Here is a 25866-nt window from a genome sequence, read left to right on the forward strand (position 1 = left end):
GTATAACACATATAAAGGGGCAGATCAATGGCCCCTTAAAATTACATTGTTTTTTACATTTCTTGTGAGCCTTTGGATTATATGTAAATGGATGATGAAGATTTAATGAGATGTACTAAATATTTCATGTGACTTTTGTTTTATCTTCTTTCTCCCTCATGTGATCCGTAGGTTATCTTTACTTTTTTATTTATTTTTTTCTCCTCCCCTCTCTTGCACAACTTTTTACCAAACCAGAATCATCGAATAAAATCAAAGTTTGTGTCATCATAAGAATTTAAGGAAATATGAAAATTGATTGTTCCCTCTTTGAAAAACATTCAAACTCGCACTTCCCCTTGTTAATGGCCAAGGTAATGGATAATAAACTTCTTTTGTTTCCTTGCTTTTTTTATTTTTTATGTTTTGTTATTATTGAATGTTCTTTACAGCTATTAATCTAATCTTACCATTCATTTATATATAATCTAAAGGCTCAATGGAAATGTGAAAAATAATGTAATTTTAAAGGCTAATATATATATATATATATATGTAAAGTTTAAGACTTATATGGGAGTCTGATAAAATTGAACAAATGTGTCGATATCAAAGTTGTTTTTAACTCGTAGTAAGCAACAAATAAAACATAGCGCTATGGATAAACTTGTGGATGGTGTTGGGGCCAATGCCAATTCGTAGTTAAAGCCTTATTAGGTGAATTATTGCATTTGCAAGGACCACTTTGTATGTATCGTCAACAGTTCTCCACATCACATATGAGTTCAATATATTTCAGCCACTAAACCGTGTCTTTGTGTCCAGCAAATGGACAGCAACGGCCACCGGGCACCGCATCCACTCCCCTTCCCTACCTCCAACGTTTTTATATTATTGATTCGTCAGTTTTGACTGCTTTGATTTTAATTTTTTCAAAGACTTTTGGGGGAAGCAATAAAGAAATTTTCGATGTTTTTAAAAAGACATTTAAATCTCTATTTTTTGACCGATTCTATTTGCTTTAACTGAAAATATATTTTTAACTCATAATAACCATTGCATTCCTCACAGGTCAATATATTAGTTTAGGAGATTGTTATCTTTTCTTTTTTTTTTTAAGAGAGGAGATTGTTATCTTACATTATCATATAAGATACACAATTTTTTCATAGTCGTTTGATCAAAATCCAACGGTTGTAGAAGAATCATGTGTGTTATATGATCACGTAACATAACCAAAGCCGTTAGTTTAATAGAGTTTTATTCTTTAAAAATGAATCATGCCTTTTCTTAACGTTAAAATTTCCTTGCAAATGCCTTAGCAAAGCCCATGTTATTTCTCTTGGTAGCCTCTTTAGTTGATTTTTGTGCATTTTCTTTCCTCTGTAATTGATCTTTGCCAAACACACCCAATTGCTGTTGTCGTTTGGTTTTGGTTTTAACATACCTTCACCTTATACATCTATTGATCAAACTCTTATTCAACAGAATCTCTCAATCCCAAAACGAAGAGCAATTAAATTTCAGAATAAAAAAATAAAAAGCAAACGAATGAATAAATAAAATTGAAACCAAAAAAAAAAAGGGTCTTGCCGCTTGGGCAGCCAAGCCAACTAGCCAAGGCTGTTTATAAGTAAAGTCAAGAAGCCACCATTTTCACTCTCCGGGCTCATCAACTTCATGAAAGGAAAGGATTAATAAGCTAATATATTGACTGGTACGCTAGAAGGGCATAATAGTAATTATATGTTAAAAAATATTTTTTCAATTAAAATAAACAGAATCAGTCAATAAATAGGGATCTGAATGATTTTTGAAACATAAGGAATTTTTTCGTCTCTTTCCCTAAACATATGAGGTTTAACAGCCTTCTCCCCTTTTTTTTTGAAATGCAAAATAAGAGTTAAAAAGAATAATAAAATAGCCGAGAGAAGCGAGATGTAAATGGGCTGAGTCAGCCAGAAAAGAAAAAAGGGCAAAAGATGAATGAGCTGGTTTTATGTTATGTTTCGGTTTAAAACGCACAACTTTTGATGTAGAATGGGCTGAATGAGCTTCGGCCTGTTAAGAAGGTCCAAGCTTTGTAAAATATTATTTAAGAAGATCATTGATTATATTATACTTTGGCGGTGAGCAACGAACAAAATCCCGTAAGGAGACGATATAGCTTGTATTACTCAATATTTTGTGTCTCACTCATTAATTAGGTTGTAAAATTAATTAGTACCTCATATGTGACAATCAATTATTGATGAGATATCAGTTAGTAGCTTAAATATATAAATATATCATTCTTGTAGATAGAACCATATAATATACTCTTTTATGATGTGTTTATTTTTTGAATTGAGGAATTATAATCATTAACAACGTTTACTTCAGAAAGTAAGAGCGGAAATCAAAATCAAAATTATGGGATTCACCTCAAATTAAGAATACGGAATGAGAGACTGATTCGCAAGGGACGGTTAGGATCAATCTCCCATTTTGAGAACTATCTATTTTGCCTCCGTTAAAATTACCCTCATTTGAATTAAAAAATATAAATAGTAAAAAAAAAAATAGAACTCTTCGCTGCCAAAGCTCCCTCATGGTCGCAGTAGTCGCCTGTGGAGCAGTAACTGGTCACCAGTCGTTGCATCATATGCAGCAGTAGTCCTGGGCAGTAGCTGTCACGTCGCGGAAGTCGAACCGCTACCAACAGTAGCCATCATGTTCCAATCCAATGATAAGGGTGATGCCAACAATGACGATGAGGCTTGATTCTGATGATGATGATGTCGATGATGATGTTCTCCTCTTTGATGATGACGATGATGATAGGGCAGGTAGTAAAGGCAAGCCCATAGGCAGAGGATAGGCATTCAAATCACTATCTTCAAATAGCATATATAAGAGAAAGATGATGATGATGATGCACGAGCCACTCTTTCTGAAAGTTAAATAGAGGGAGCAGGATTCGTGATTTTAAGTTGTGGGAATCGTTTAAATAAATTCTGGGCCAGCCCATTTCAACGCAGGACCCACTTCCAGTGGCGGACCAATAGTTAAACCGGAATTGCAACCAATGAGACAGAGATTGTAGAGCAGAACGAGGAGTCAACGTCCACAGCAGTCTAAGGAATTTTTGTCAATTGGCGGTTCAGTTTTCTTTTACCGGTTTATTTAAAATTGTTAAACTCCTCTGAAACCATTATGTATTTACTCGCCAACAGTAATAATTATTGAATAATGAAAACAGACACGTACATGGATTACTTGCCATTGATATGTCGGCAATAGTTGGTTTGATTAGTAAACTTTATTAGGATGTGAAAAAAAAAGCATACGTGTGAGGCGTAATGATATAAATTTACCTTATCATATGTAATGTTACCGAAAAAATAGAAAATATTTGTCATAAATCTTACATAAAATACATTATAATTAAAGAACTCAACTTGCTTCTTAGTTCTTACATGGATTATTAATCACTCTTATGTATTTCCTCGTCCATTAAATTATTTTTTAAGTAGTATGATCAAATCACCTCTTCATTTAATTAATTTTTCCGTACTTAAAGACAATTCTCTTATTTATTAATTGAATGAGTTAATTTTCATTTTAACCTTTTTTTTGTTTTTGTTTTAAAGACCTAGTTTGTGCAATTACCACTTATTTTGACTTACGTTTTACTCATTTTATTAAGACCATTTAAATTATTGGAGTGGGAGCAATCACGATTTTAAGACTACTCATTTTCATCTCCGCTTTTACTTATTCTTTCTAAACGATTATAGTTTGTCAGAGAAGCGAGAGCGACAGTTTTTAAAGACATGCACTTATTGCTCATAGTCATGTTTGTTTATATTCTTTTAGCCACGACCATTTTAAGTCCCATTTGGCGCAGCATTGAGTTTGTCAGAAAATTAAGTGAGAGCGACAACTTTTTAAAGACATGCACTTATTGCTCATAGTCATGTTCATTTATATTCTTTCGATCACGACCATTTTAAGTCATATTTGGCGCAGCTTTGAGGAGAAAATTTGTCCTCTTTTATAGGCGTGGGGCAATAGATACGCCAAACGAGCTATTAGTTCATTGAAAAATATTGAGAAGCGATCGCATTTGTAAGATGTGCATTTATTTTTTAACCAATAAATTAAGGACTAACTTTATTTTTTTTTTATGATTCCATAATACTTAATAATGATGATGATGATGATTATTATTATTTAAAAGCAACTAAACGCTCATTAAATTCGGACAACTCAATTGACATACATGCAATCTTTCTTCTACTTTCCTTAATAGTCCTCAATTGTTAATTAAGGCCAAAAAAATATCATGCTCATGTAAATCAAAGTTGTACAATATATATATCCCTGCCATATATATTCTGAGTAGATTTGTTTTTCATATCATTAGAGCGTGAAAAGCGCGTCTTAACCTTTAATGCCAACAGCATTTATTTTTCTTTTTCCTTTTCGGAATGTCGGTTTTAAAATAAAATATATATACATATACATATACATACATATACGTGTATAATTAAAACAACACCATAACAAGTACGTCAAAAATTTTCCTATAAATAACCGTACGCTAACACACTCGTCTCCTCACTCACTTTCTCTCTTCCCCAGCTTTGGCATCTCTCTCAGTTTCTGTCAAACGCAAGCCATCATCAGCTTCATTCAGTCAAGGGTACGTAACGTTATTTAATTTTCTTTCCGAAGATTAATTTCTTTATCTGCTCCTTCTGCTGCTTCTGTAAATATTCACAAAAGTTTAGATTTTTTTTTTTGTGTTTCACGTTTTCAAAAACATTATTCGATTGAACAACAGTCGCAGAAGTAACATACGAATGAGATAATCGGTTGCTGATCGTTTGTTTTTGCTTTTGTTTAATTTGTTAATGTTTCTTGCATGTTGATTTATTCATAGGGCAATATTTTATTCTCCATACGGAAGAGTATTCTACTTGAGGTAAAAGTCTGGCAGAGTTTTTTTTTTTTTTTTTTTTTGGTAGTCAAAATTTTTAATATATATATTTTTTATTTTAATAACAGACTTGTTCTCTGAGACTCAGGAAAGAACATAATAAAATCTTCTCTCATCATTACTATACGCGTATTGTATTTAAATATTTTAAAAAGCACCAAAACTCTGTAATTCTAATAATATTTGTCAATTTTCTTTACTCCAACGAAGTTACTGTAATTTTGGTCTTTTTCTGTAAATTTTGAAGCTATACTTTTTATTTTAAAAAGTAAAGTTTCTCAAAAGTTTTGCTAAGATAATCTAGGTATTCTAACCGACGATACATTATGAGTTATTTTGATTTTAGAATTGTTTTTTTTTTAAATTTACTTATTACTTTTCTGTTTTTATTTTTGATATCTAGGCCAGGTACCTTTTAGTCTTTACACTTGTCGATAACCCTAACATACAGAATGCTTATTTATTTATACGATATTTAGTTTCAAATATTAATTAATGATGTAGTATTTTGTTTATATGTATTTTTAAATTTTTTATTTTAAGTATTTTGATATTTTCTGTTTAAAATATGTGCATTAGTTTTTCTTTTTAAATTAACTTAGTAAGTAAGTTTACTCCATAGAAGTCTTATTATTATTTTCAAAAATCTTTGATTAATAAAGAAAATCTCTTTAAAATTTCTCTTTGGGACTATCTTCGTTAAGTTGTTTGGTATTAAGCTAATCATATTGGCCTTGTTTCATACACAAACGATATCTAGCTAATATTTTTCAATCCTATCAATTCGCTTCTATTATCCCACTCGGTCAATTAACTTTTTGAAAAAGATAATACCATGCAGCCTAAAAACATTGTTATTTTTATAGTAAATTAAAGAAATAGCATGTGAGGCGATATGTATATACTTTGGTAACCTTCATCGCATATATATTTATACACACACACACACACACTAACATATTATATTTGATATCTTGGCAAATTAATAAGCGCAGCAGAAAATCGTCAACGTTTCATCTGAAAATGGGAATACGGTCACCATCACAGCCTTCAGACGCGGACTCCATCTCAAAAGAAATATGCCATGAAAATGGAGAACCAGCTGCTATTTTGGATTCGTACAGCGCGTGGCTGGTAAGCGCGTTGTATTCATTCACTACATTGTTACTTAAAAGTGTTCGTATTAGGAGATGATCTTGTCGTATTAATGACATTCATTAATATCACTTAAAACAAGAAAAAAAAACGATCAACCATTCTTTTTCGACACCATTTTGTTCATCAATAGCGTTAGGGGTAATGCTAAGTTACATGCATGTACCTTACAACCCTCTCACATGAATAGTGTATGAATACTATTCATGTGAGAGGGTTGTAAGGTACATGCATGTAACTTAGAGGGATCCGTGTGTTAATAATTGATATCCTTGTGGTGATTCCAGGCAAAGCATCCTTCGGCTTTGGACACATTTGATAGAATGGTAGCAGCAGCAAAAGGGAAAAAGATAGTTGTGTTTTTGGATTATGATGGCACATTGTCACCAATCGTTGAAGATCCTGACAAAGCTTTCATGTCTGATACTGTAATATACACGCATAAATATTCTTTAGCCGTATTAAATTAGTGGTACAAGAATGTTCACCTAACAATGGCAATTACGGAGCTAATGGTTCGATGCGTGTTGTTATATCTTATACATAATTGCAGATGCGAATGGCAGTACATGAAGTGGCACATTTTTTTCCTACGGCAATTGTCAGCGGGAGATGTCTCGATAAGGTAATTAAGTTTTATGTTTATTTTTATCCAGAGATTGCTAGTTACTTTTACAATTAAGTACATATTTTGTTGTCAATAAATGTAGGTGAGCAGATTTGTGCAGCTAAAGAATGTGGTATACGCTGGGAGCCATGGGATGGATATATCAACCCCAGCGGGTTCTTTGAAGCAAAACAACCCCAAGCACGAGACTAGAACTGTTGATGAACAGGTTTTGAATCCCTGTGGCATGCACATTCAACCAAATTAATACTCCCTGATGATGCTTAATTACCTTGTTAATTTAATTAGAATTTGATTTTACTCTGTAGGGTAACGAAGTTGTTCACTTCCAACCGGCACAAGAATTTTTGCCTCAAATTCAAGAGGTAACGCTTCGCTTTTCTTTTTCTAAAGTCTGAGCAGCTAAGATTGAATTTCATTTTTAAGTTATATAACCTAGACTTAAATTTACTCGATCGGTCTACCTACAAACCATAATTAAATAATTAAATACTAAAAATTATATATATATATATATATATATATATATATATATATGTCACTCATTATATACGACCTCTATTGCTCACTTTATAATTGGATATTTCTTCTTATATTTTGATATTTCGTACAGATGATACAAGTACTGGAAGAAAAAATCAAGACGATCAAAGGGGCTACGGTTGAAGACAACAAATTTTGCATTTCTGTGCATTTTCGACGTGTTGATGAAGATGTAATATTGCAACAACAATCTTAGTTTCATACCACGAATCAACCAACAATTTAATTTATCAAACTCAATATCCTAAGTTTACTTGTTGAATTAATTCACAGGACATAAACACCCTTCAAGAGATGGTCAATTCAATCGTGGAAGCTTACCCTAATTTTCGCATATCTGGGGGTAAAAAGGTATATTTACGTTCTAGGTTTTCTTCAACTATTGTATCATTCAGATGCTATATTATGAACATCAAGAATCTTGAATAATTATTGTATAATGTATCACTTTTCTCAAATCAGGTAATGGAAATTAGGCCTTGTATCGACTGGGACAAAGGTCGAGCTTTGGAGTATTTGCTTGATACTTTTGGATTCAACAACGCAAGCGATTTCCTCCCACTGTACATAGGAGATGACAAAACTGACGAGGATGCTTTCAAGGTTACAAATCATTAATGACACTAACACACACTTTTTTTTTTCTTTTTTAATTGAAAGCAAAATTATAAGGAAATAGGAAACTAATTGGCTAATAATTAATAGCTTATATCTTCTGAATGTGTTTACGATTGTACAGGTTATTCGTCACATGGGACGTGGATATCCCATTATTGTTTCTTCTGTTCCAAGGGAGACAAAGGCTTTGTACTCTCTACGTGACCCAGATGAGGTGATGTCGTTTTTACGGCGTCTTGCTAGGTGGAAGAAAAGCTTAGGTATTCCCTAGATTAATTTGGAGAAAATTATAGGAGCTCAAAGTCAAAGGGGTCATATTATTTGTAACTCATCAGTTGCTAGTTTGCATGTTTTTTCATTTAGCAAATTAGCACAATGAGTGGGGGCATATTGTGCGTAGATAAGGCGATTATACAAAAAGATATGTTTATGTACTCCCTTTTACCAATATAGTGCAATTAAACAGAGATAGAATAAGGAGGAGATGATAATTTAATATTACAGAATTATTACTAATTAATATATCTTATTTAAGTTGTAGTCAGATTTTCTTATGAAGAATGGTTATCAAAATGTTCATCTTGATTTTAATTTGCATATAAATTGAGCTTGATTTTGCATAATCACAACTTCTCTTGTACTGTAATCTATTACCACCATTATTATTATTATTATTATTATTATTATTATTATTATTATGATGATGATGTAAATGCTTATAATAAGAAATGGTATTTGAACAGACCCTAATTAACTACCCCTATTACCCGAAGAATATGTATTTAGGGGGGGGGGGGGGGGGGGCCCTTATCCGAGTATTAGTAAAAAATTTTTTTTTCCCTTATTGAGTATAATGAAAGTGCTTATATCTCCAATCATTGATTGACAATTATAATGCGTTTACTAATCGGTAATCGAAATAGATTGGAATCGGAATAGACTATAATAAGAGTGGAGAATAGAAACCAAAATAAATTATTTACTTTAGTTATATGAATTAAAATGGGCTGAATTGTATTTCCTTTGTTTTAGAATCAAAAGGAATTACTATAAATTATGAAAATGGCCTTACTTGATTATTATCATTATTTATTATAATAATTGTGATGATGACAATAATTATTATTCAAAATTATTGTTGTTGTTAACAATAATGACGATGATGATGATTGGAATACTAAGCAAGAGCGCCTAGTTATAATATAATTATCTTTAATTATTAAATAAATATAATTATAAGAAAAAAAATTAATAAGGAATAGTATAAATTAAAAAAAATGCTAAGGTTACTTGATCAACTCTTGGTATTCAAATTATAATCATAACACTCTCTCATATTTATATTTTACATTTCTCTTACCTATTTGCATATTATATGACTTAGTTCTTAACTAACCACTCTATGAATAAATATGGAGATTATAGTACATAATGTGGGGTCCATCTATGTTGTAACTTTGGTGTGGTACCACAGTTGCTTTCAATCATTGGATCCAACAAATGCAACTGTACAACTGTGGATCCAATGACTGATTGCAACTGTGGTACCATACCACAGTTGCAACATAGTTTTGCCCCATAATGTGTTACAATCATATTATAGTGTTCATATTATCGTATTGGTGTGTCAACATTATGTCTAAATACCCACATTGATCCAAAAGGAATCTAGATTTACAAATAAATATATAATGAAAATAATAAGTAGAAAATACAAACTAAAAACACGTAACAAAAAACAATAAACTTAAAATTTACTCGAGACATTAATTAATTTAAAATTTTAAATATTGAGCTTACCCTTCACGTTAACTTAAAAAATTAATCACTTATATTGACAAGCCAGACAATCATTTTATTTAATAAATTTATGGAATACAGTAAAAGAAAATGAGAAGAGAATAAATTTTCCCTCAATTCACTCCAAATTTACATCTAATTTCTCTACAAACTCACCTCTCAATTCTACCAGAAATTCTCAACAAATGCTCTACAAATTTCTCCCAGCCAAATCGCGAGACTCTTACTTTTATATGCAAAATTTGAGTTGATCAAGTGTGGGCATTTGCATTATATATATTTTTTGAACTTGCGATCATAACCTTTAGATGATCTTTACTAATACATCCAAGGTCTAAAATTGCAACCATTATACATCATTCAATTCAACAAATCAATTATTGCAAATGAAGTCAAATTAGGACCCTCCATTGGCTTATTTGTGAAGGTGGTTAAACTATTAGATTGATGAGTATTAAACGTAGTGCAATAAGGTGCAAGTAATTTCAGACACGTAGCATGGTCTCAGTTGTTTGGAATTAATGTTGGCTTAAAAGGTTAGTAATTTTTCCAAAGGCTTTTGAGTATCTGAAATCTAAATTTCATGTTCATTTTTCCGATCCAAGCATCATGAATCTGGCAATTTACCTATAAAAAAAATCATACTTAAAAAGTAAACAAAAATAGACAATTCATAAAATGAGTTAGGGATTTATCAATATGATAAACTGTTAATATTATCAATATTGTAAGTAAAAAATGATAATTTTAATATTTATTAAATATACACTTTATAGTGTTAATTATAATGAAATTTACATTCCTAAATTTCATTCGCATTCCTTCATATTTTGAGCAAATAAATACTATCAATGATTCTCATTTTCGATTCTTCTTCATTCAACCACAGAAATAAACATTCCATTACTATAATACAATCACTGAGCATGAGTATATATTCATGGATGATTGATAAACTTACCAACCGTGAATATACTTGCCTATGCAGGATCAAAATATTCAATGAGAAATACAAGAAATAACACTCAAAACACCATTAGACGACCGTTGACATTAAGGTAGTGTTTACTTGCTGGAGTGGGAGTGTGGATTGTGGATTCCTCCCACTCCAGTGTTTACTTACTTTAAAAAAGAGGAGAGTGGGAGTGGGAATCCGTGGGTCCCACTCAATTTTGGAGTGGGGAATGTGATTCCCACTCCCATGGGGGGAGGTGGGAGTGGGAATCCACTCCCCCCTCTTCCCATTTTATCCTTATAATTAAAATAAAAATAAATAAATAATATTTAATAAAATAAATAATATCATATTTATTAAAAATAATAATTATATCATATTTATTTTATTAAATTTAATAAAATAAATATTATATTTAAATTAATAATATTAAACATTAATTTTAATAAATATTAATTAATTATTTAATTAATAATAATAAATATTTTATTCTAAAAAAATATTAATTTTGAACTATATTATCAATAATAATATTTCATTTGTGTTGCTATTATTAATAATTTTTATTCACATAATTTAAATTAAAATTAATAAAAAAATTATGATTTACATAATTAAGAATATTAGTAATGATTATTAATTTATAAATATAATAAAATATTTATTTTATTTTCCAAATATATTTTTTATTAATTTTTTAATTACAAATTATAATTCTATACATAAGGATAAAATTATAATTTAAAAAAATTTACTCTCAATCCAAGACAAAGTAAACAAATAATTAGGATTCTGATTGACGATCCATACTTTCATTTAGTCTAAGTAAACACCATACTCCCACTCCCACTCCACACTTCTAATCCAAGAATTCCCACTCCTCAGGATTCCCACTCCAATCCAAAAAGTAAACGCAGCATAATTGCATTATAAATAATAAAATTCATCATCCACTATGTCAGTGTCACATAACAGTTGAAACTCCAATCCCTAACCCTAGTGTAATCTAAACGGGCTCTAGTTTAAAAATAAATAAATAAATAAAAGAATTATCATGATAAACAAATATTGATCCTAGAGCACCCAAAGTTTCTTTTCCAATAGAGTTCCCATTTAGAAAACGGTGCGCACAGCAGCAATCCAAACGATGTCGTAAAATGCCAGCCTTCGCCATTCGCTACCGTTAAACCCTATCGCAATTCTAGCTTCTGCAGGGAAAATAAAAATCTTAAACCCTAAACTATAACAAGTAACAACCCTGCCTCTTAAAATGCTCAAGTGAGAAAGCTCGCCATTTCAGGATAATATTATGCCCATTAAGCTATTCCCTAATCTACGCCTCCTCAATCCTCCCCTTTCAGCCACCCGTTTCCCTTCGATGAATTTGAAACCTTCTGTAAACTCTTCTCGGGCCATACCCGCTTTCCGCCGGATCTTCCCTTTCAAACTCAAATACCTAGGGCTTCCCACTCGCGTTAACTCCCAACAACAACAACAACAACAACTCGGCCTGCGGAAATTATCGACTCGTCCGTTTCGACCCGCGGCCAGTTCTGAGTTTGGTCGTAGAGGTAGTAGAGCAGGAGAAATTCGCGGTTCTAAGAATTTAATTGATGACGAAGCGGAACTAAGTGATTGGGTCAGTGACTTACGGACCGACTCGTTTCATAGTAATAAACGTTTTAGTAAAGACGATGACGTTTCAGATTTCAGAAAGGGATCTGGTAGAGAAAACAGAGGTTCTTATTCAATGAAAAGGAGAAGAAAGAGTGATTCGGACGACTCTTACGACTCTAGTAGGAGAGGTAATCGGAATTCGGTTAACTCATTTTCAAGGAATAATATTAGTAACAACACTTCAAGGTTTAGTAGGAGGTCTAATAGTGAATTGGAGGCTGGTAATGTGGGAAGAAAAACTCGTTTTTCGAATGATGATGAAAACGATGTGGGTGAAGAGAGGAGGAGAGGTATGAGTGGCATTAGGGATTTGCTTAGTGAGGAAGTTAGTGACAATGACGACGACGATGATGATAGTGTTTTGAGGAACAATGCTAGGAGTTTGATTGGATTAGATAAGGAAAATGGTGGGATGAGTGTGGCCATAAGTTCACCCGGCAAGCATGACTCCTTTATGAGTGAGAGCAGGTACGTTTTTTAAAAGCTTGGTTTTTGCTAAGTATGTATTTACTATAGCGGAGACTTTCAGTAATTCTCAGTGACCAATGTTGTCTCCTGTTTCCATGCCTGCAGATTTGATCAATGTTCAATCTCTGCCTTGTCGCTGAAAGGAATCAAGGATGCTGGTTATGAGAAAATGACCATAGTTCAGGAGGCAACACTTCCTGTTTTACTTAAAGGTTCACTTTTTTCTAATTTGTTTTGTAACTTCAGAGATCAGAATCTTCTTTGTTAATGTCAATTTTTGCTTCCTGAGGAATTGTTTATTGACATGATAACTGGTGATTGTTAGTAATTGCTGTGATTCTTGATGAATGACCATCAACCTTGGTATTCGTATTTGGTTTTCTTGATTTTATTTTGTGCATTTTCGTAAAGATGATAGTCCTTATTCTGATTCTGTTTCCAGGTAAGGATGTTCTGGCTAAGGCTAAGACAGGCACTGGAAAAACTGTAGCATTTTTGGTAAGATATTTTATTCATTTATTTTTTTTAAAAGCCACAATTGCTTGCTAATCTCTAAACCGATGGAAGACTGTTTGAGGGATCCCCACCCTGGGCCACCCATAAGTCATTCACTTTTTGGTCCTTGCAGGTTCATTGATCATTTTGGACTTGCACCTGGCTTTTCAAATGTTTGAGGCATCTTTATTTGAAAAATTACTGAAAACCACACAGTACCCTTAAAAAATAGGAAAATAGAAGTGTAGGGGTACAGTAATTGTTTGGTCTTTCATATATATATATATATATATTAATTCTGAGTCTGTCCTTAATTTTTGGAGGGATTCATTGCTAGAAATTGAAAGCATTGCCATTTTACGAACTTTGATTGGCATTGTCCTCTCGAAATCTTTGAGAATCCTTTGAAGAATAATAAGATTGTCTTTGTTTACTACACTCAGATAGGAGATGAATGGAGTCATTCAATTTAGCTTATCTGAAGTTCTTTGTTTCAGCTTCCTTCTATTGAAGTGGTCATAAAATCTCCTCCGGTTGATCGTGACCAAAAGCGGCCCCCTATTCTTGTGCTTGTAATATGCCCTACCCGAGAGCTTGCAACTCAAGCTGCTACTGAAGCTAGTACTTTGTTGAAGTATCATCCATCTATTGGAGTTCAAGTTGTGATAGGAGGTACAAGACTTGCTTTAGAACAGAAGCGTATGCAAGCTAATCCTTGCCAGGTGACTTTCTTATCATCAGCATGGGATAGCCTTCATGTTAAAATTTGACACCCTATCATATATTGTATCCTCATAGCATATCCAACAATCCAAATTTTTTATCTGTGCTATTGGTCAAAATTGTTTGAAACATTGTTGAGCTCTTGGAATGTCGTATAATGATACAACTTGTCTGAGACATTCTAGAACTCTTGGAATGTCATGCACTGAGAACAAAATGAGACACGTAGAATGTCTCAGCAGCTGGATGTATAGTTTCTCTCTTTTCAATCAACTTTTTTTTATTAATGAGGATTCCCAGTTGTGGACCAATCAGAAACTGGGTCCTCTACTGCATATATGAATGTTGTTAGTACACCTGCTAATATCTGCACAGGAGATAGTTGGGCCATGTTTGTGTTTTCACGCATTCAAAACTCACAGATTCTTGTCGCTACACCTGGAAGGCTCAGAGACCATATTGAGAACACTGCAGGATTTGCAACAAGGCTGATGGGTGTGAAAGTCTTAGTACTTGATGAAGCTGATCATTTATTGGACATGGGATTTCGTAAAGACATTGAGAAGATAATTGCTGCTGTTCCAAAACAACGACAAACACTCCTCTTTTCTGCTACTGTTCCTGAAGAGGTTTACTTTTTATATTCTGGTTGTTTTGGTATGCCTAAAAAATTTAAAGAAAATACTAAAAGGTGATTTATGGTATGAAGGTCCGTCAAATTTGTCATATAGCTTTGAAAAGAGATCATGAATTTATCAATACCGTTGAAGAGGGAAGTGAGGAAACACATGAGCAGGTATGCTTTTTGATGACTCTGCCCAATAAATTTTGAATTTTCTTGGTAACTCAATTATTAAAATTTTGATGATTTTTCAGGTCAGACAGATGCATTTAGTTGCCCCACTAGATCTACACTTCCCTCTTCTATATGTTCTTCTGAGAGAGCATGTTGCTGATAACCCTGAATATAAGGTATACATTTAGCCATGGGTCCATTATCCATGTAATTGTACCTGTTCTGGTTCTTGTGAAATATGATTTACCATTATAAATATATTCTATATCTAAATATTTCTGTTTAGTATTAAGAATGATATATTTTTTTTCAGCTTTCAAGTGTTGCTGAAAATTACATTTTTTTTTTTTTGGTTCGGTTTCTCTCTTTTGACAAAATTCCAATTGATTTCTCCAGGTGCTTGTATTCTGCACAACTGCTATGGTAACCAGAATGGTTGCTGATCTTCTTGGTGAGCTGAAGTTGAATGTTAGAGAGATACATTCTAGAAAGCCACAGAGTTATAGAACTAGGGTTTCTGATGAATTCCGGAAGTCAAAGGGTCTGATACTTGTGACTTCTGATGTATCTGCGCGTGGGGTTGATTATCCTGATGTTACCCTTGTCATTCAGGTAATGGGAAATGGTCTACTTGTTTTTCCATGTCACATCTTTGAGATTATGAGCAGCATAGTGACGAATCCCCCTATTCCCTTCTTTCTTGCTTGTCAACCTTGTAAAACCGTAGGATTTCTTCTCAATTTTTCCAGAGAAAGATTAGATACTCTGTTTATAAATTTATTTTACAGCATTTGGATGTTTCTAGTGTTCTGGATATCCACACAAAATGTGCAACTTTATTTCATTATGGTTATAATATTATGCAATTATTGTCTGCAATTTCAGGTTGGCTTGCCATCTGATAGAGAACAATATATCCATCGACTTGGTAGAACTGGACGTAAGGGTAAAGAAGGGCAAGGCATATTGCTACTTGCACCTTGGGAGGAATTCTTTTTATCTACCATCAAGGATTTGCCAATATTGAAAGCTCCTGTACCTTCAGTTGATCCGGACACAAAGAAGAAGGTGAAGTAAAATGCTCCTCTTTGGCTTTTCTATCCATAGTGTCTCTTTAATGACGGTGAATTAAAAATAAAATAAGAGTGAAAGTATAATTTTATGTATTGGCAAGTAAATAGCAGAAAAATTTTTATTCTCAGAAAAGTAGTAACATAAATTCAACAGGTGGAACGTGCACTCTCACATGTGGAGATGAAGAACAAAGAAGCAGCATACCAGGCCTGGCTTGGTTATTATAATTCCAACAAGAAAGTGGGACGGGATAAGTATAAGCTTGTGGAGCTTGCAAATGAATATAGCCGAAGCATGGGGCTTGATAATCCTCCAGCCATTCCCAAGCTTGTTCTAGGCAAGATGGGCCTTAGGAATATCCCTGGTTTGCGTTCTAAATAGAGTGGGTTTTCTTATTAGGGAATTCCATCATATTTACAAATCACTTCCATCTCTGTGGACAGACGATTGGGAAAAGAAAATTTCATCCCCAAACCATCTAATTTCAACATTTATTTATTATATTTCTGCGCGTTGGAGCCAAACCATCTAATGAAGAGAACCTCATACGGTAAAAAGGGACAGAGATTTCCCAGTTGCAAGAAACAGCTCTCTTGAATTAAGGCAACAATAATCACATGCAAAATAACAAATATCAGCCGATCATCTTTCAAGCTTGAAGCAATCAACTACAACAGACATCAACAGAGACAAGCTACTACATCTAACTTCATCTTCTTGATGGGTATATTGTTACACAGTCCGTTTTTAAATGAAGGTTCATGGTAGAAATCTACTACACTGAGCGTTATCCTTTATGAATCGAAAAGCTACCATATCCTGTGAAATAAAATCATGAAGTAACAAAAACTATGACCCGATTAATTCCTAAACTTCTGAACCTGAGTGTATTTCAGTGGAGTTACAAGTGTGTGGAATCCTAATATGAAAACCTAATTACCGAGTACGTGCAGCCCAATCAGTCTGTTACATCCTTCAAAACAAAGCAGTTTAGACAATGTGCTGCATAGTCACCACTCCCTGAGGGCTTCATAGTGTACATACATGCACGAAGTAGCATGATTGGGTAGTTTTCAAGGAGAAACCTTAAAAGGATTGGTCACATTGGAAAACCATATCTCCCTTGCATGCCTGAGGGCAGAGAAGAAAATCGACGAGTCTTCTCATCAAAGTTTTCACCCACCATTTTCTCCCTCGTTTTGAAGCTCAAGATGAAAACCCACATCTTTCCATTGATAATTCCTCCGGGCCGCTGATCTGGCAATAAAATCAAAGCCCCCTGTTAAGGCAACAAACCAACAGCCATTACAAAACAATCCCAATCAAGAAAAAAAATCGAAATGAAAAAACTGAATAACAAGCAAATATATATTTACTTCTAAAGTAATTTCATAAACAATTAAACACAACCTGCCAAATTGATAAATGAGCAACCGCTGGCTGTTTTGCACAGCTCAATATTATTGTAAGCAGGCAAGGCTTATGGATATTGCAGCTTACTAGCACCGTTGTGAATCAGAAATTGGCGTGTGGACCATTGCTCATGAGCAAAGGTCACTATTGAAGCCAATTACATTAATCTATATCTTGAAGGAACAAAATGACCAACTACCTCTGAACATGGGAAGAAGGATGATCTGGTGAAGACTGTTGACCCAAGGTACCATGATACCTTTGATCTTCAACTGTTCCACTTGATCGGCTTCCCTCACTAAGCTGTGACGCTTCATTCACACCTGAGAAACCCACCGGTCCAAGAGAGCCAAACTCGAGTTGTTCAGTGGGAGAAGCATATGCAGCATTATGATCATAAGGATAAAACATGACAACAGGGGGAATAGCAGGTCCATTTGATGACGCCCCACTGGGGTTCATAGCTGATAGCGGATACATGCCATATGCCACATTTGGGGAACCACTGTGTGTGGAGCTGGAGCGCAATGGACCATTTTGAGAGTGATATGGGGGGAATGTGTCATGTCTCTGAGAACTCCAAGGCCTCTCAGACCGATTCTCACTCGCTGCCAACCGGTCTGGCCTTGAGCTTGATTTCTCAACTTGGTTGCGATTGTGGCGCCCAGAAGCTCGTGACTTTGAATTAACGTTCCAGTTCCCTTCTCTCTCACCATGGTGGTCACTCCTATCGTGGCTATAATTCCCCCTTCTTGAACTTGTAGAATGCCGGTCCTTTGGAGAAACCTTCTAAAAGAAAAGAAAACAAAAACATTGATCAATGATAAATAGCATTGTAAATATCTAAATGCTAAATGAGAAAAGATGCTCAGTAAGGTCACTAATGAAACGTAAACGAACTGAGAACACACCAACACTAATGGCCAGGCTTGGCTGCTTTCTAGATTCCTGACCGTCACTTATATTAAAAAAAAAAAGGAAAGCAGCATTCAATACACATGAAAAAACCCAGAACTGAATGTTGCAAATTTGACAAAATCATATGTAACATTACAACTCTTCTCTACTTCACCCTTTCACTTGTGGCACCAGTATACATTCTCTAGACCACATGACACACAATATCAAGGCCACAATGCAAATGAATCAGTCTTTGGCAACCAATAACTTAATCCAGATACACAAACTCGGATGTGGGACTGCCTTTCACCAAGGTTCTAATCAGTGCCCAACTCGGATGTGGGACTGCCTTTCACCAAGGTTCTAATCAGTGCCCAACCCGAAATATGATTCAGGAACAAGAAGCAATATGCTTCTATAAAGAAAAATTCTAATCCAATCGAATGCGTGTATAGACAACATTTTTGGCAAACGATGGGCGATAGATAAAGGTGAAACAAAGCAATACCATTGTATGCTAACAAAAACACAGAAGCACAGTGCAAACATAATTAAATAGAGAAGCCAAATGAAACGAAACAGCCACGCAGAAAGAAGTCTTGCAAATGCATCTTACAGGATTGGGAAGGTAAGTCCCAGTCCCAGCACGATATCTTGGCATTTCATCAATGTACCGTTGGTAAACACCAGCAGGCCCGTTAGAAGCAGACTGGAGAGGAGTAACAGGAGCAAGATGGGGCCCATAACTGATGAGCTGGGTAAAAAGATTCATGTTGGCTGAAAGTGGTCTTCCAGGACCATCCCATGGAAAACGGCCCTGTAGATAGACAGGTGGCACCATCATAGGTGAAGGATATATAAGAGGTGAAGATAATCGTGGGTTTTGGCAAAACCGGCCATATTGTAAATTTTGCCAATGGCTAAGAAAGTCACTGTTGAGAATGTCAGACTTGTGCTCCAATGGTTCGACACGAGCAGACCTTCTCATAGAACTTGAAGTACTTGACGCCTCTGACTGATCAAGTCCCTCAGACAAATCAAACTTTTGACCAGAATCACTGCTTCCCAGGCCCTCTTCCCCACTAAAATGGCTTGTTGATGCATCAGAGGTTCCTGACTCAGTTGGGAAGTTGTATATTGGAAGCATCGTAAAAAAGGGAACAGGTGGACCTGTGGGATAAAAGGTCAAGGGAACAACCTCTGAATTGTCCGCGGACCTTTGTCGAGCACCATGACCTAAGAGGACAGGAGCAATCGGAATCACTGATTCTGACCCACTTGTCTGAGCTTCTTCAGATCCGGGCATTTGATGCCTTGGAATATGTAAAGGAGCAAGGGATTGAAGTCCTACACTCCTGTCTGGTATTTCAGACCCCATGGTTGGAAGCAGATTCCATTCTTTGTTGTCTTCATCAGCCTGAACAGAAGAATGTTCTGACACACTACTACCTTTTCCATACACTGGAGAAGCAGTAGAAGCCATTTTTCTACCCCTTTTTTCTTTAGCTGGTTTTGAGACCTTTGCCGATGATCCTTCCCAAGAACTCTCAGAATTGGTTTTACTTCTCACAGAACTTGTATGTGAAGCAGGCATAGATCTTGAGCTGGCAGATCTGTCATCAAAGTAAACCTCGTTACCTCTACTATCTAGATAATGGAAAGAATCTTCATGATCTTCCCTCATTGACTCCCCGGCATCTTTGTTGAATTTATGTGGAGCTCTTCTAGCACTGCCAGAGGCACCTATCTGAGATGAAGGAAGAAGGTTATAACCAGCTGAAGTTGATTGCTGCTTATCGTCAGACCGAAGCATCTCAAAATTTCCATTCTCAAGATCAAATCCGCCACCAGAACCCCGGTTCTGCTGATGCCAGTAATCATTATCACCCTCCATAGGGTTCGTTTCCACAGGACCAAAATTTTCATTACCGCGTTCAAGTGAATCTTCCGGGCTTGAGGTCAATCCAACACCAGGAAAAAAATGGGTTATAGGTGAGGAAACCAAACTTTGGGGAAACTGCATGTTGGCACCCGATGCAGTCTCAATGAAGGGAAGATTGGTGGGAACCATTCCACCCAAATTTCTCTGAGAATATCCCATTGAAGTTAGAATTGAATGTGGTAGAGGAAGAGGTAAGTGACCAGAAGCTAAATTCAGTGGAATGCGGACCTGTCCATTAAAACCATGAGCCATGGAAGATGCCATCAAGTTCACAAGATCTTGCTCTTCCTGTTGCATCCCTTGTGTCCCTGCAACAGAAGAAAATTCTTCACTCATAGCACCCAAGACCAGATCATCACCGTAACTATTAAACACACTGTTTGAATCAGCAGTAGCATCAAAGCTCTGACAGGATGCAGTGTGACTAACAGATGAAGGATTGCCAGTTGAAGATCTAATGTCATGGCTTGCCAAAATATCAGATTCCAAGTTCTTCCTTCTACTATTCTCCAACTTTGAAGAAGACATCTGGCATTTTACACTTTCTGGGGGTTTCTTAGGCCGCCCTTGGGAGGTAACTTCACCATACGTGTCTGTAAGCTCGGGGCTAGAGCGTGTCCGTGCAAACAGATATCTACCCTTAATGTCACCAATCATTGTATCAGGTTTAAAACTTCTGTTACCTTTATCATTATTTGCATTCTGATTAATACTAGCATCCCTTCTACCCTGATCAAAAGCCCTGGTGCTATTCAAGTTACCATAGTTTTTTTGGGTTTGTGTATGAGAAACTGTGGAAACAGAACTGACCCTAAAAGTACTTTCAACAGGACTATTAATATGCTGAGATGAAGCACTACCATGCGATCTGTCAACTTGAGATTCACAACCAATGGAAATCTCATTTCTTTTGCCACCTAAACCTGAATTGTTGTGGAGATTCTCAGGCTCATGTTGATGGTCTCGATTTGACAATCGCAAGCGCCACAAGTCATTCCTTGGTGCATCCGGACGAACACCGCTACCATGTCTATCCCAGGTATTCATAAAAAACTGATTTACTTCATAATATAAGTCCTCATTGGGACAATCAAGTAACCTTGCCAGCCTTTTAGCCCCAAATGCAAATGCACTGCGTATCCTAAAGAAGTTACCTGGCCAATTTATATAGACAGAAGGAAACAAATTACAAAATTTCAGATAGTAGAAAATCAGACCAAGAATTACAAGCACATCAAAAGCACTACAATCTCATAGCCGATACTCCATATTTGTGCAACAATATATTGAACTCAGACCATATAAATGTATTTGTGCATGCTTATAAGTCTATGCTCCATACCATTTGCTTCACAGATGCAGTGAATTTTGCCAAAATGTGTGAAGGTTATCGACGGCTACACTAAAAATAGGATCATACAAAGAATATAAAAGATGTTTTGAGGTAAAAATAGATTATTTGAAGGTTATTAACAACTACAGTGGACTCATTTAGAATTCCATCCCAAAGAAAAAGTGAAGCCAACGAAGTCACAAACACAAAACACTTGTAAACAAATAATCTTCATCATAATGCCTATTATGCCCTCTACATTTATTACAAATATTTAAATATGGAAACTCCATAGTTAATATAAACATATCCAGGATCATCTGAGCGTGACCCCTTGGGCGTAGCTCTGCTGGCCGCGTATGCATTTTGCACCCATGGTTGCCCAAGTTTGAATGATAATATGGAAAGGGTTGATGTGGATAAGGTTCTCATCCCCATCCAAACCTTCTAAAATTTTTTAAAATAAATTACTGTGTGTATTCCATGTATTTATTCTGCTCATGGTTTTATTTTATTTGTTAAAAGTAAGCATCACCACAATAAGTGTGGGAGGGTTAGAAAAAGTCACAGGTAACTTCTTGGACAATGCCCTTCTTGAGAATAAATGAACTACAAGATACCAGATGCATAAAGTGAATCAATGGAGACCAACAGAGGAGTTCACCTAGTAAAGAAGTGAAATTTTCTATTGTGAAGAAAAATTAAGAAAGTAACCAAGCAAAAACATAGTAAAATGTCATTGATAGCATACGATCATAAAAAGGTTAGCATATATGAAGCCACAACTAAACTAAAATATAACCTTCTTATGCTAACGGACATTGGAGCCCAAGCAGGCTACAAAAAAGAACCACATGAAGACAGTTCAAATTGCCACTGGAAAATGGTAGGTAAGAAATAAAAATAAGCAAAACATTAAAAAATAGGAACAGGCAATGTTTCATAGAATTACAAAGACCATTCAAAAAAAAAAAGAAAGACATTAATTCAAAATAAAATTAATAGTATCACATTCACCATGCCAGAGGAATGAACAGATGATATCACAGTATCGCAACAAATAATAAGCCCACAAAAGAAATAGAACTGTAGTATATAGTTTGTCAATGCACCTTTACTAACACTGCGCCCAAGGTTGTTGTTTACACGCAAAGGATCGATGACATTAAAATGTTTTGAAACAAAGGGTTGGCCCTGATTTTCTTGGCCACCAGGAAAAACAGCATATGTAGAACTACAAGCATCAAGAAACAATTTGCTAAGAAGTAACACTCCACCATCTTTTCGAGGAGGTTCCGCTGTAAAACAGACCAAGAGGAAACATCAAGCTTGACGATCACTTATGCGAGGATCAAAATTAGAATTTTCAAGCAAAATATCTATACCCGTTACATCTGGAAGCGAACTGATGGGTACAGGACCCCAAAGGCTTAGACAGAAGTTGTCCCAGTCAAACTTGCTAAAAAACTCCAGAAAACGATAAAGGACCTACAAGTGGAAAGAAAAAAACTATCAGCCTACTAAAAGGACAAATGTATGAAAATAGTGAGAAAATGTTCACATAGCCACCTCAAGCGGACCAGCAAAAGAATTGTTGAAAACATGAAATATGTAAAGAACCAATGTCTCCAAGGCATATGTTGATATAAGTCCATGGTGAGCACCCAATATTCGGCTTTCATAATAACACCAAGCCTTTATCAGTATAATGCTGCGCTTGAAAAGATGATTCTGATTTATCATATGATCAACCTATTTAAGCAGAAAAAAACAGTTAGCAAATAAACATAATCAGCATAATGGATTACAATTTGAAAAGGAAACGTTCAATGGCAAAGTTTGAAGGATGCACCACGGACCTCCTCAAGGAAACAAAGAGTGCATAACCCACCAAGCTGGTTAAATGATATGTCTACCACAATATTTTCGACAAGGCACTTTATTATCTTTACCTACAAATAATAACAGAAAAAGAATGTTAAATTCAGTACAAAACAAAAAACTTGAGGCAAAATGGGCTTATATAGGTTACATTAGAATTTATGCAGAAAATCCACAAACAAGAATTTAGATAACCATAATAATAGTAACGGTTTAGTGGACAACCAAGCATCTTCTCAGATGAATAAATCACCACAATCAGTCACAACGAATAGCATTGCAACTCTGAAACTAAACTTTCAGGGGATAAATCCAAACTTATCTCCAGTTAAAATAAATCACAAGTTTGAAATTTGTAAAACTATATCAGATGGAAATTTTGCATCAAATAATACAGGGCATGAATGGAAGATTATGAGCCACAATCTTTAGAAAACTAAGGTACGATGAAACTCACTTCTGCCTGAATGTACTGAACCTCCTTGACACGGAATTCAGCATGCTCATTCTTCTCTTCGTTTTCCAACATATCACGCACCTGATGAGCCCATGTGTCTTTCAAAGTTTGATTATCACTAAAAGCTGTTAAGTCAATGTCCCCATCTGGTAAATAGGTCTTAAGGGGTACAGACCCAAAAGTAAAAACCTGTACACGAAAATAATCACTAGTGAATAATAACATAAAATAAATGAAAATGCAAAAGCTTAAATGATGCCAATTTGTTCAACATCCCATCACATTCACTAAATATAGGATGATTGCAACTATTTATGCCTGTGTTTTGACTAATAAGTTAAACCGGGATATACAACATTAACAAAATTCAACATAATACATGTTCATTTGGTCGAATCAATAAAGCAACGCAACATAAACAAATTCTCACATATATGTAAAAGTTGGCAACCTGACAAGGAACGCATTTGCTAATGAGGCGCTGAACATAATCTGCAACAGCATTGCGGCGTTCTTCGGAAAAGGGGTTGGGCTGAATGCAGGCAATAAGCTCTGCAGTTCTCTCCTCTGCCTTCAACCATCGTTCCGGGTCAAGTGCTCGGATCACTGAACCCGCTTCATTGGGCAATAACCCGTTTAATAATAGCCCACTTGGTGGCTCTCTCCGCCCTTCATGCTCTCCCATGCAATCCCTTTAATTTTCGCTTTGCTAATCTTTACCCAAAATGTCACCGCCACCACCACCACAACTACTAAAACAACTTGCCGATCAAACTAAGTTTCTCGAATTCAAAGTCTATCAGTTTTGTTTTTATGCTTGAGTTTCAATTATTATTAACCTTTTTCTTAAGTAATAGTAAGAAGAATTTTAGGTTTTGACATTTATATAACCTAAAGAAGAATACAAAATTGTAAATTTATAACAAACTGAATATATTAGTAAAGAAAAAGGATATGCTGAAACCCTGAAGATAAAAATAAGAAGCAGATTAGTGATACAGATTGGTTGAGATTTATCAAAACCTAAGGAGAATGTTTTGAAGTTGGAAGCGTCGGCGAATCAACGATGGAAAGTATAAAGATAGTTGTGAGGAGGAAGAGGGACCAAATAGCAAATGTAAAAGAGGGGATTGGGGCATTAAATTAAATGGTGGATAGATTGAGGGGCGGATCAAAATTAGGTTTCGGGAAGAAAGACAGAAAGAGAGGGCGTGTTTGGTCACAGGAATTTGGAATTGCTTTGTGGAGGCGAGGTTTTGACGATGAGGAAGTTTGTGCATTCGAGGGTTTCTAATTTATTTTTTTATTTTTAAATAATGAAAAAATATATTTGAGAAATAGAAACAGAGAGAGAAAGAAAGAGGGAGGATGATAGAATCTGGGAAAGGAACACGGAGAGAGAGCAAGAGGGAGACAGGGCAGACGTAATAAAAAATAAATTAAATTAAAAAATTTTTGAATTTTTTTTCTCTTACCGTTCTTTCCATTTTCCTTTTTTTATTTAAGAAGATTTTCGTTTTTATTTTTATTATTCGCCGCTGCCGTTTTGTACTTTTCCTTAATGAGTTGGGCTAGCCAATTGAAATTATGCAGGCCCATATAAGTGTTGGGCCCAATTTCTGTTGCAGGCAATTGAAGCAGGCCGCAGTAGTGATGGCAAACTACATATATAAAATAAAAAAACACTACAAGTCCACATAAAATAATATGGATTCCAATATATATATATATATAATTTATTTTTTACTTTAGTTTCATTTATGTTTTTTAATTAATTCTATTATGTTTTTCATTTAACTTATATATTTTTATTTAATTTTAATTTAGTAAATAATTTAATTAAAAAATAATGCGATATCCTTTTTTCGGCCGGATCCGGATTCGAATTTGGATATGTACGGATTCTATAATTTAGCATATGGATCCACATTTTTTAATATGCGGATCCAAATTTTTCCATATCTGAATGTTCCAAATCTTTGCGAATTCAGACTGTACCCCGATATTTTTACCGTCCCCAGGCCGCAGCCTCATTGCCTTTATAT

The 25866-nt window shown here is 35.0% G+C and overlaps 3 protein-coding genes across 8 annotated transcripts; 2 read left to right on the forward strand and 1 right to left on the reverse strand.

Annotated features, from left to right (window-relative positions):
- The first annotated feature begins 5713 nt into the window (after positions 1–5713).
- LOC102627037 (probable trehalose-phosphate phosphatase D) lies at positions 5714–8385 on the forward strand. The gene is made up of 9 exons (XM_025092471.2): positions 5714–6097; positions 6406–6546; positions 6672–6743; positions 6829–6954; positions 7055–7111; positions 7360–7461; positions 7563–7640; positions 7752–7892; positions 8029–8385. Exons 1-9 carry the CDS (start codon positions 5987–5989, stop codon positions 8176–8178), a joined length of 978 nt encoding a protein of 325 aa, XP_024948239.2. The 5' UTR covers positions 5714–5986; the 3' UTR covers positions 8179–8385.
- A 3379-nt stretch (positions 8386–11764) lies between these two features.
- Positions 11765–16398, forward strand: LOC102616648 (DEAD-box ATP-dependent RNA helicase 31). The gene is made up of 10 exons (XM_006491193.4): positions 11765–12807; positions 12913–13019; positions 13250–13305; positions 13800–14024; positions 14448–14654; positions 14735–14821; positions 14902–14997; positions 15218–15433; positions 15707–15889; positions 16049–16398. Exons 1-10 carry the CDS (start codon positions 11972–11974, stop codon positions 16274–16276), a joined length of 2241 nt encoding a protein of 746 aa, XP_006491256.2. The 5' UTR covers positions 11765–11971; the 3' UTR covers positions 16277–16398.
- Positions 16399–16513: 115 nt separating this feature from the next.
- Positions 16514–25256, reverse strand: LOC102616944 (uncharacterized). Of its 6 annotated transcripts, none has more exons than XR_372052.4 (9): positions 24252–25256; positions 23822–24010; positions 23343–23435; positions 23053–23235; positions 22869–22971; positions 22596–22781; positions 18825–21304; positions 17306–18097; positions 16514–17152 (listed from the first exon to the last, which is right to left on the reverse strand). XR_372052.4 is itself a non-coding variant. In XM_006491195.4 (9 exons), exons 1-9 carry the CDS (start codon positions 24504–24506, stop codon positions 17071–17073), a joined length of 4158 nt encoding a protein of 1385 aa, XP_006491258.2. In that variant the 5' UTR covers positions 24507–25256; the 3' UTR covers positions 16514–17070. The 6 variants fall into 6 exon arrangements, 4 of the variants coding, with proteins under 4 accessions (XP_006491258.2, XP_006491257.2, XP_006491259.2 ...); XR_372051.4 differs by having other exon boundaries at positions 16514–17174; XM_006491195.4 differs by having other exon boundaries at positions 17508–18094.
- Positions 25257–25866: the final 610 nt, after the last annotated feature.

This window comes from Citrus sinensis, chromosome 3, assembly GCF_022201045.2.
Source record: "Citrus sinensis cultivar Valencia sweet orange chromosome 3, DVS_A1.0, whole genome shotgun sequence".
Lineage (NCBI taxonomy): Eukaryota > Viridiplantae > Streptophyta > Magnoliopsida > Sapindales > Rutaceae > Citrus > Citrus sinensis.